At 49.2% G+C, this 12,104-nt stretch overlaps 1 protein-coding gene across 1 annotated transcript in view; it reads left to right on the top strand.

The window, feature by feature from the left end:
- CFAP77 (cilia and flagella associated protein 77) overlaps positions 1-12,104 on the top strand; it is a 94,976-nt gene that overhangs the window by 45,902 nt on the left and 36,970 nt on the right. The window contains exon 2 of the mRNA XM_035102217.2: positions 9,506-9,605. Coding sequence (XP_034958108.1) covers positions 9,506-9,605 — 100 coding nt within the window. The remainder of the gene's footprint in view (positions 1-9,505; positions 9,606-12,104) is intronic.

Raw genomic sequence — 12,104 nt, 5'->3', positions numbered from 1 at the left:
TCAACGCAAGAGGCACGACCGGCCCCGCCATCCCAACCGAGGGTCTACCACGAAGACCTCACCGACGAATCCGAATCTGACAGGGAGGAAGTACACCGAGTACAGCGGCGCACTCAAGCAGCACACACACCACAGCAGCCTCGACGAGAAGGAGGGAACTGTGCAAGCTGCGGGGAGAACCACGAGAGGAGGACCTGTCGTTTCCGCAACGCAGAGTGCAGGCAGTGCAGAAAATTGGGACACATCGCCCGGGTGTGTCGGGCTCGACTCACCCGTCGACAAGCATCAGATGACCGACCCAGGAGCCCCAGGTCACACGGCACCATGCACCAAGGCAACTCGACGGAGATCACGGACTACCAGGTATTCCAGTTGCCCCATCCCAGCACAGAGAAAATTTATATAGAGGTACAGATAGAGGGAGCCCCATGCCGCATGGAGCTGGACACAGGTTCAACTCTATCCATAATCTCGGCCCGAACATTAAGGGAACTGTGCCCTAATGGGGGTCCCAAACTAAGGCCGGCCCCATTCACCCTCCGGGACTTCCAGAAACGTAAGGTCCCTACTATGGGGGTGGGGACCTTCAGGGTGCAATATCGAGGGCGAAAGCAACAATTGGACTTGCTGGTAGTTAAGGGCCCCTACGTTAGCTTACTGGGACTGGCATGGTTTGGACCTCTGGGGCTAGCCGTTACCGGGGTGAACCGCACTAGCTTACAAGTGGACGTGGACGCCATATGCAAAGAGTTTCCAGGGGTTTTCGATGGGGCATTGGGACGATATACAGGACCCCCCATTGCCCTACAGCTAGACCCCGCTGTACGACCCATCAGGCACAAGGCCCGCCGGGTCCCGTTTGCCCTGAAACCCCGCATAGACGAGGAATTGGACCGGCTCGTGGAGCAAGGAGTGCTGGAGCCGGTGCCCAACGCCCCCTGGGAAACTCCAATTGTCACACCCGTCAAGCCTAACGGTTCGGTCCGCGTCTGTGCAGACTACAAATGCACCATAAACAAGGCTCTCACGGCCCATGCATACCCAGTGCCAGTGGTCAGCCATGTCCTCGCCACCCTGGCTGGGTCAAAAATCTTTGGCAAACTGGACTTGGCCCAAGCGTATCAACAGTTGCCTGTGGACGAAGCCACAGCAGAGGCTCAGACGATTGTGACGCACAGAGGGGCATTCAGAGTAAAGCGACTGCAATTTGGCGTTAGCGTGGCACCAGGCATATTCCAGAATCTAATGGACTCTCTCCTTAAAGGGATTCCTGGTGTCACCCCCTTCTTCGATGATGTACTGATCGCCGGGCCCACACCAGAGGAATTTGAGGACCGCCTCCGCTCCGTCCTGCACCGTTTCCAGACGGCGGGCCTCAAGGTGAAGCGGGAAAAGTGTTTACTGGGAGTGCCGCAGGTGGACTTTCTGGGATTTAAGGTGGACGCAGAAGGGGTCCATCCAACCGGTGACAAGGTACGGGCCATTTGTGAGGCCCCAGCGCCCAAGAGCAAGCCCGAACTTCAGTCATTCTTGGGACTATTGAACTTTTACCATGCCTTCCTTCCCCATAAGGCAGCGGTAGCGGAGCCCCTACACAGACTCCTAGATAAAAGGGCCCCTTGGGTGTGGGGCCAGCGACAAAGGGCCGCATTCCAGGCAGTCAAGGACTTGCTCGTCTCGAACTCGGTCTTGGCACACTTCGACGAGAGGCTGCCAGTGGTGCTGGCATGCGACACCTCTCCCTATGGCATCGGCGCTGTCCTGGGACACCAACTCCCGGATGGAAGAGAGGTGCCGGTGGCATACTTCTCCCAGACGCTTGCTGCAGCCGAACGAAACTACTCACAGATTGACAAGGAGGGTCTGGCAATCGTGAAGGGCGTAAAAAAATTCCATGATTTCTTGTACGGGCGGCCCTTTACCATAGTGACTGACCACAAGCCGTTGCTTGGCCTGTTTGCCCCTGAGAAGCAGACCCCCCAAGTGTTGTCTCCACGTGTCCTCAGGTGGTCAATTTTCCTTGCCGGCTACCAGTATGCACTAATCCACCGCCCTGGGAAGGCGATGGGCCACGCAGACGCCCTCAGCAGGCTACCACTACCAGAAACAGGCCCCGACCCAGCGCCTGCGCAAGAGGTTATGACCCTGGAGCTGCTTCCCGACCGACCCATTCAGGCACAAGAAGTTGCGCACCATTCCACAAAAGATAGGGTCATCTCCCGGGTCCTGGACTGGGTGTGGCGAGGATGGCCCAGCAGCAGCCCCGGGCCAGAATTCGCTGGCTACACAAACCGCAAACATGAACTGTCGGCCCACAAGGGGTGCCTGTTATGGGGAAGCAGGGTTGTTGTTCCCCAGCCCCTCCGCAAAAGGGTCCTCACAGCCCTACACGAGACACACCCAGGGGTAGTGAGGATGAAGGCCCTTGCCAGGAGTTATGTGTGGTGGCCGGGGATTGACAGAGAGATAGAGGCCTGGGTCCAACACTGCCAGACCTGCCAAGAATCCCGCCCGGATCCCCCAAGGGCCCCAGTCCAGCTCTGGGAGTCCGCCCGACATCCATGGTCACGCTTGCACGTGGACTTCGCTGGCCCCTTCCAGGGAAAAACATTCTTCATAGTGGTGGATTCCTACACCAAATGGCTGGAGGTCGCACTGGTACCATCCACTTCTACGGCGGCAGCCATCCGGGTACTACGTAAGCTGTTTGCGACCCACGGGCTCCCTGACACCCTCGTCTCGGACAATGGAACCGCATTCACGTCAGAGGAGTTCCAGACCTTCACAGCGCAGAACGCCATCCGCCACATCCGCTCAGCACCATTCCACCCTGCCACCAATGGCCAAGCGGAGCGCATGGTGCGGACCACCAAGGACAGCCTCCGCCGCATGACACAAGGGGACTGGGAATACCGCCTTGCCGCATTTCTTCTAGCACAGCACAGCACCCCAAGCACAACGACGGGCCGGAGCCCAGCTGAATTACTAATGGGCCGGCGCCTTGCAACTAGACTGGACCGACTTCACCCCGACAGAGCTCAGGATGAGGTAGTGGTGGGGAAAGGCAGGAACCCCCGGACATTTGTGGCCCAGGACCCAGTGTATGCAAAGAATTTTGGGGCAGGCCCAGCATGGGTACCCGCCACAGTCACCAAGGTGACCGGTCCCGTGTCGTACGAGGTACTAACGGAAGGGGGGCAATGTTGGCGCCGCCACTGCGACCAGATACGGCGACGATTCCCAGGAGGAACCCGGGAGGAGAGCGGGACAGAGGGGTCCCAAGGGGACAGCAGGGCAGTGAGGCCTGTAGAGCGAGAGGGGTGGGCAGAGGAAGCAGAAGCAGTAGGCACAGAGGGGCGCCCCGAGGCTGGAAGGACACCGGAACCAGAGCTACAACCTAGTGGTTCAGTGGCGCCAGACCAGACAGCCCCGGCACAGCCAGCAGCCTCGGAACACGAGCCAGAACCAGAACCCCTGACCAAGGAACACCCCAGGCCACAACGCACACGGAGGCGGCCAGCAGACCTTGGGGACTACGAATGCAACTTCCCGGGCAGGACTGGAACTTAGAGGGGAGGGGTGTTATGTACTGAGCTGAATCCTAGAACAATAGGATTCAGAATCAGCGGGAGCTACCCAATCCAACTCCAGGTGGAAGTGAATCCGCAACCTGATTGGCCTGCTGGAGCAGCCAATCAGGCGGCTGGCAGAAGTGAATCTGCTACCTGATTGGCCTGTAGGAGCAGCCAATCAGGCTGCAGGCAAAAGTCAATCCACAATATAATTGGCCCACAGGTGTAGCCCTGAAGTAGCCAATCACGCAAGGCCCATTGTGTAAATAATGTATATAAGCAGATGGTTTTGGGAAAAGAGCCATTCGTCTTCTCTTCTCCTCCTTGATGACTATGAGCTGAATAAAGAGCATGAAATTCACTCTTGACTCCGAGTATATTTCACTCACCTTTCCTAAAAGTCCCAAACACTGTAACCTTTCATCATAGAGGGGTCGCTCCACCCCTTTTCTGAACACCCCACCCTGCAAGTACACAAGGTCGCTTTTCAAGGAAGCAGTAGTGGTTGCAGCAACCCACAGGACACATTTGGATGGGTTATGGGTTTGTTTTGTTTTTCTTCTTGTTTTTATTATGTATTTTGTGCTTTTGTGCTTTTATGCTATGAACAGCCCTCAGATCTTCATATGGAGGGTGGTTTTTACAAATAATAAATAAATATGTAAATAAAACAAATAAATTTGAAATCTTGGACCCATTTGCTTTTCTTTCATTTGTTTGTTCATGTTTTTATTTCCCTCCAAATATTAACCCCTAATTTCATAGCAGCTACAAAATAGTGCTGCAGAGAGCTGTTAGTCCGGGGGCACTCACTGCAAATCTGGAAACAGCCTTTTTGAGGATTTCCTCAAATGCACACACTTTGCCTACAACACAAATCTTTTGCGAAGTCATTTTCTCTTGTTCTGTTTTCTTTTGGTATGTTCCTTTCAAGAATATGTGCCTTTTTAAGGCGCACCTCAGTATATGAACTTTTGCACCCATTACTAAGGCTGGAGACCTGCATCAAACAATCAAGGAGGAGAGGGAATGGAATGGAATGGACTGGCTGGCATACCCCACACACTACAACATTGTATTGCACTTGTAGATGTAAACGGGCCACTGCAAAGAATTGTATGTGCATGCATCAGGATAGGTAGCTGACCAATGGAGTTTTGCCGGTCCGAGAGCAAGAGAGGTCCTGGGTTCAGTCATCTGTATCTCCAGGTTGGGCTTGGAAAGCCTCTTAGCCCCAAACCCCGAAGAGCTGCTGCTAGTCCATGTAGAGTACACAATGCTGGGCTACCTGGACCATTAGTCTGAGTTGGTATAAGGGAGTTTCCTGTGCTCCTGTGTCTTACTGGAAGGCCTGTAGCTAAGTGCACAGGAGGTTCCATGTTCAATCCCTGGCATCTCCAAGTAGGGCAGGGAAGAACCCCTGATCTGAGCAAAGCAATCTAAAGCAGCACCCTGTGTTCCTATAATAGACAGTGTAAATCTGGCATTAAATTTTAGGTTCCCTAAAGGTTTTGTGCCCTTCTACATTTGAGGCAGAATGTCTCCAAATGTGGCCATATAAATAGTGTTTAGGAGGCTCAATTGCCATCACCGAAGCCATAAAGGGAGCAAAGCTTTCAGAAGGTGCCCAGAGAAAATTATTAGGCCCGCCTGGAAGATAGCAAGAAATGGGTTTTAATTACAGGGGAGAGAGTGGAAATAAGGCAGCGAAATTACATCTTAATTAGGTTTAATGAAGTTGTCTGTTGGTGGGGACAGCTGTCAGGAGAAGAAAGCGGGGGAATCTGCATTCTAGCCAAAGCTGGTGAAAAGACAAAGATGCGGCCAGGCTGCTATAAGGGGATAAGGTGGTGGATGTGGATGGAAAGAAGGCTGCCACCTTGTGTCACATTGCAGCATTTCCCTCTGCCATTCTGCACATCTCCTCATTGATGCTAAAGATTAATCCACTACCGGTAGCTTTTTTGCTAACCGGAAACTGAAATATCACTACCTTGTGTGTGTCTTAAAATTCTGCAGTGTTCCTGGGTCACTGTGGGTGCTCTCATATTTGATCTGATCTGCAATTTGGCTCCTAAACTGCCCCGTATAAAACAAAGTTCCAAGTTTTCCCATTAACAATAATGGGGAATCTAAATGCAGCTGTAATTTTCTTCTGCTTTTGGCCAAAGTGGATGAAATGTACAGGCACATAATGCCAACTGGGTGTGACCTTGAGCCAGTCACTGCCTCTCAATCTAATTTACCTCACAGGGGGTTAAAAGAGGAGAACCACATACACCCATAGCTGCCAAGTTCTCCCTTTTTTTTAAGGGAAATTCCCTTATGCTGAATAGGCTTCCTCGCGAGAAAAGGGAAAACTTGGCAGCTATGCATACATACACCACCTTGAGCTCCTCAGAGGAAAGGTATGATATACAGTAAATGCAATAACCAAACAAAATAAGGGTGGAATAATAACAACAACATAAAAAAATGCACATTAAAATAAATTGTTTGCAAAAAATATATATATTAGTCAAAATGGCATACACAATTCTGTTGATTTGAATAAATGCTGCCAAATTTTCATAAGTACTTTTTTTTAAATAAAAGAAAGGCAGAGGACTGAATTTAAGATTGGAAAAATGAGACACCAAAACCGACAGATCCTTCCATCCCTATTCACAAAACATGGGCCATCCTGAAGGCATTGCCCTTCCAGGCCTCCTGTCAAACCACTCTGCCAAAAGCCTCTGGTCTGGTGTGGTCTGGCTCTCCCCAGCCCAGCCCTCCCCTTTAAGACAGTATGATGTCATCATGGGGGCTAATCTCTGGCTGGCTTCACCATGGAGACCCTGGTCAAGGCACAAAGATGTGATCAGAGGTCAGTTAATCCCACAGACACCACAAAGCCAGGGTACACAGAAGGGAATAAAAGGAGTTAATTTTAAAACTAAATAAAAAGAGGCCAGCTATTGTGTGCCCACTCCTGCCCCCCTGCCCTCTTTTGAGCCTTCCTCTGGCCACCCCCATATTGTCCTCCTTCACCCACTTCGTTCTTGTCCATCAGTTGGTATTTTAGTGACTTTTTCTGCCTGGGAAGGGAGGGGCCCTTTGTAGGGGCTCACACAAATGTTTTCACGGTTCCAGCGCAATTTGGAGGTCTCCTTTGTAGGGTTGTGTAGCTACAAGGGGAATCTTTGAGTCGGGGTCTTGCTGCTTTGGATCAAGAGCAGCCCGGATTTTGTGAGGAGAGGCTGTGTAATGAAGTGGCTAGAGTGTCCGACTAAGACCTAGAAAAGGTCCTGCACTCAGCTGTGAAGCTCACTTGGGTGACTTTGGGCCAACCACTGCCCAGATGGGGGGAGGGGGGAGAACCATGTATAAAAGGGTGGGATATAAATGCTTTAAACAAATTTTTTCAGATCTTGTGTGGGTTAGACAGTTTCTCTGGGAATATTTCTTTTAATATTTTTCTCTTTTGTCCTAAGGGAAAATGCAGCCACCATACAGATTTTCACCTAAATATTCTCCACCATATTTTTCTGTGTGGAAACCACCATTTCCCATACATATGAACCCATGCACTCAAATCTCTCAGAACAACGCTAGGTTGATGGAGAGGGAAAGAGTGCAAAAAAGAAAGAGTTGCTGCTAATGGTGACCACCAACCCAAAGAAACCCTTGGAGATTTTTTTTTTTCTGCCTCTGGAAAAAAACCCAACAAAATATTTTCCAGCTCTGCTAGATCAGGCCAATGGCCCATCTAGTCCATCATAGTGGCCAACTCTTTTAAAGTCATTCAAGTTGGCAGACATCACTGCCTCTTGCAGGAGCAAATTCCATATTTAAACCTTGTGGTGTGTGGAAAAGTCCTTCCTTTCGTCTGTCCTGAATCCTAAAACATTCAGCTTTATTGGATGTCAACTGAGTTCTAGTATTAATGAGAGGGGGAGGGGGAAAATCTATATCCACTTTCTTCATGCCATGAAATAATATTTGAAAACAGATGCTGGGAAAGGTTGTAGCTCAGTGGTAGAGCACCTGCTTTACATGCAGAAGGTCCCAAGTCCCAGGTTGAGTCCCTAAAGGTATCTCCAAGCAGGGCTGGGAGACCCATCCAAAGTCTTAGAGATTCACTGCCGGTCAGGGATAGAGGTTGCAGAGGTGGATTGGAATAAAATGTGGGCTAAAAACCCACTAAAATCAGTACCAACTTGGATATGAGAAAATTACTACACTGATGGCATTTGACACCATTACATAGTGTAGTTATATTAATAAAACTATCCCACCATTGTGCTGGAGAGGCTGCAATAGTATAGGTACAACATTTCAAATGTGATGGGTGTGTTGAACATATAAAGCCGCTCTGGCAGAGGATGTTTACATGTTGTTGTTGTTTAGTCATTTAGTCGTGTCCAACTCTTCGTGACCCCATGGAACATAGCACGCCAGGCACTCCTGTCTTGCACTGCCTCCCGCAGTTTGGTCAAACTCATGTTCGTAGCTTCGAGAACACTGTCCAACCATCTCGTCCTCTGTCGTCCCCTTCTCCTAGTGCCCTCCATCTTTCCCAACATCAGGGTCTTTTCCAGGGAGTCTTCTCTTCTCATGAGGTGGCCAAAGTATTGTAGCCTCAGCTTCACAATCTGTCCTTCCACCTTCAGAATGGATAGGTTTGATCTTCTTGCAGTCCATGGGACTCTCAAGAGTCTCCTCCAGCACCATAATTCAAAAGCATCAATTTTTCGGCGATCAGCGTTCTTTATGGTCCAGCTCTCACTTCCATACATCACTACTGGGAAAACCATAGCTTTAACTATACGCACCTTTGTTGGCAAGGTGATGTCTCTGCTTTTTAAGATGCTGTCTAGGTTTGTCATTGCTTTTCTCCCAAGAAGCAGGTGTCTTTTAATTTCGTGACTGCTGTCACCATCTGCAGTGATCATGGAACCCAAGAAAGTCAAATCTCTCACTGCCTCCATTTCTTCCCCTTCTATTTGCCAGGAGGTGATGGGACCAGTGGCCATGATCTTGGTTTTTTTGATGTTGAGCTTCAGACCATATTTTGCGCTCTCCTCTTTCACCCTCATTAAAAGGTTCTTTAATTCCTCCTCACTTTCTGCCATCAAGGTTGTGATGTTTACATAAATGAGGTATATTACGGGTCAACATGTGGAATGTACTCCAAATCTGGAATTGTTAACTACTACTTTCAAAGAAGGGCAATCTGACCTTCGTTATAATGAACTAATCACTTTTCTTTTAGTATGGCATGCCTACTAGTGGCACAGAATTGGAAAGGATGGGAAAATCTGTGTGTCGCTCATTGGAAACAGAATGTATGGTCTATTGCTGTATCAGAGGAATTAACAAAGAGATTAAATGCATTGAATAATACAAATGATGTAGACGATTTTGTTGAAATGTGGCATACTTTTACAAAATACTTTACTGATAATCCTGAAGAATGACAACTACCAAAATCACAGATTGGACAGATTGCCAAACTTATCTAGATTGATCTGTCCTGGGGCGGGGTTGGGCAAGTTGGTCTCAGTGTAAGCCAGCTTCCTCTGTTCCTATTTGGAATTGGGCCATACGGTAGTTCATTGGTTAAGCATCTGCCCAGCATGCAGAAGGTCGCTTGTTCAATGTCCAGTAGCATCTCCAAGAAAAGCTGAGAAAGATAGGTGTTGTCTGCAATCCTCGAGAGCCACTGCCAGTCAGTCTAGACAATACTGAGCTAGACAGACCAATGGTACGACTCAGTATAAAGCAGCTTCCTATGCTGAAGCAAAGCCTAGGCACTAATCAGGCATTTCTACATGTGAATTTACTTTGTGTGATTTATTCTGCTCACAGAAAAGGAGGGTTTCATGACTGAAAATAAATAAATTATTTAGCTGGTAGAATATTTAAGATGACTGTTTTACTTCTCTTTGCAGCCGGAGGTTGGGAAACCCCGCAGAAGTTGCTACACTCTCCCTGGCTATGCTTTCAACTATGGGTTATATTTGCATGGGCTGGACGGAGGCGTTGCCGAAGGTAGGCCCATGAGGATGCATTTTCCTGTTAATTTCCGCTGATATATTTTCACCTTTCCACACTTTTTGGAGGAAGCAAGTGTGCTTTCTATTGCATTTTTGTGATTTCCTGAATCTCTCCTTTCATGTGGCATTACCCTGGACCTCCAAAACATCATTTAAAAATTGTGCATTCATGGATGATATTGAACTCAGAGTGGTGTCTGGGGAGGGAGAGATGCTACACCATCCCATTTTCAATGCTCTACTAAAGTTCCAGGGAGGATGCACTCCTTCATTCCCAGTCAGTGTATGTCCCGTAACTTTCTGCTGAAATCCTGTAACTTTTTGTACCATAAATGTTAAGGCAGCGGGCGGGGTGCATAGGTAGTAATGTGGTAGTGTTGGGGAAGTGTTGTAGTACAACTAACGATGTGAAATGATGTGCAGACAGTCCAGTATTAATCCAGCACGGGTACGCTATTATTGCACCAATGGTATACTGCAGCAAACACCCATGTAAAAGACCCTAGTTTCGAGAGGCCATTCACTGTGCATAATATTCCCCATTCTTAGGACTAAAGTAGAAGGGATGTTATTTATGCATACAGACACTGCACGGATGATTTCTGTCTCCCCCACCCCCACCCATATACAGTATATATCTCACACAACACAAATAGTGCGACAGTGGGAAACTGGGTCCACCCCTGGGGGGGGGGGAAAGCCTCAAGAATATTGTCTCTAGCTTAGACTTCTCACTTACAAATCGTGTCCTCCCCCAAAGAGGGCATGTGTTGCGGTGAGACCTGGCAACCAAACCCTTGTGTTGTGGGTGGGTACGATTGGATAGCCACAACACCCTATTGGTAGGTCCCTTGGTGCTGGGTTCAATCTGACCAGTGGGACACTAGCCAAAATAGATCAAGGGACCTATATATGCCTGTGCACGTGACCCTGAGCTTTCTCTCTTGCTCAGTGCATCGGAACACCCACCCACCTCTCCCTATATTTAGGGCTTGCACTCTTGACCTTGCTATGCCATCGTGTGTTGTCTGTCGTTGGGACAGTGGCATGGCTGAATTTTCCCCCACTTGGCTGATTGGCTGGTGCCATTTGGGTTTCGCCTGCCATGTAGCAAATCGTCACAACTTGTAAGGTTGCGGATAGGCTCTGGTTCAGGTGATAGGGATGGGGGAATGCTCTCGCCATCCCTATGTGAAGGGTATTCTATTAAAGGAATCCAGGGACTCAATGGTTTGGTCAACCCTGAGAAGGGTTGTGCCCGTGCCTGAGTCCAGGGGGACATCTGGGAGGTGGACATAGCATGTCCCCAGCTTTCCGCCATTCCAGGTGTTCACTCTAGGCTGACCTATGCTGGTGCCCTGGGTCAGCGCGACCTGCAACGGTGCAGGGAGCTAGTCGAACCAGAGCCTATGCAACCACTCACTTGCTCTAATCAATAAAGTTGTGGCCTAAATTCTGCCAAAAACCAAAGCAAAATTTGAGTCTTGTCTGAATTTATTTAAGGGGGAGGTTTAAAGGTCTAAACACGCAACTAGCTTTCTATGTGCTGGGAGTTTCTCTCTCTCTCTCAAACACACACACCATAATATATATAACGCTTCATTGTAAAAACAAAAGGGAAAACTTCAAAGTGGTTTATAAAAAGATTTAAACAGGCAGGGCCGTCTTAAGCGCCCCTGGCGCCATGGAGCGACGGATCCCTCCGGCGCCCCCCTGCCCCGTTTCCCAGCGCGGCTGCCACAGGCGCTGCTGCGCGGCGGGCAGGCAGGCACAGCGTGGTTGCTGTGGGCACAGCTGCGCGTCGAACCGGCTGGCCAGCGGGCAGGGGCAGCTCGCGGCGCCCTCCTGGCGGGCCGGCGCCGTGGTGCCCTGCGCCACCGGGGGTCTACCTAGAGCCGGCCCTGTAAACAGGGGCCAGCAAACCTTTTCAGCAGGGGGCCGGTCCACTGTCCCTCAGACCTTGGGGGGGGGGCGGACTATATTTTTTTGGGGGGGAAATGAACGAATTCCTATGCCCCACAAATAACCCAGAGATGCTTTTTAAATAAAAGGACACATTCTACTCATGTAAAAACACAAGGCAGGCCCCACAAATAACCCAGAGATGCATTTTCAATAAAAGGACACATGCTGATTCCCGGATCGTCCACGGGCCGGATTTAGAAGGCGAGTGGGCAGCATCCGGCCCTCAGGCCTTAGTTTGGGGACCCCTGGATTAAAACAATGCGATTATCATTTTAAAAAACCCCACAGTTAAAAACAACTATTTGAAACATTTAAAAAACCCAATGCTGAAAACCAGATTAAAACAAGTCAGCATTTTATATATCTGTATTGGCTTGCCCATACAAAAATGTTTTTAGCAGATGCTGAGAAAAGTTCACTCAAGGCAGGGTGTTCAAAAATTCCAAAATATATAAACACAAATACAAACACGCAGTCCTCAACCTGAAAGCTATACAGTTCATGAACTGCTTTAACCACAACCACCACC

Source organism: Zootoca vivipara, chromosome Z, assembly GCF_963506605.1.
Source record: "Zootoca vivipara chromosome Z, rZooViv1.1, whole genome shotgun sequence".
NCBI lineage: Eukaryota > Metazoa > Chordata > Lepidosauria > Squamata > Lacertidae > Zootoca > Zootoca vivipara.
The sequence above is the reverse complement of the archived record's forward strand: the minus strand, read 5'-3'. Positions and strand labels throughout refer to the sequence as shown.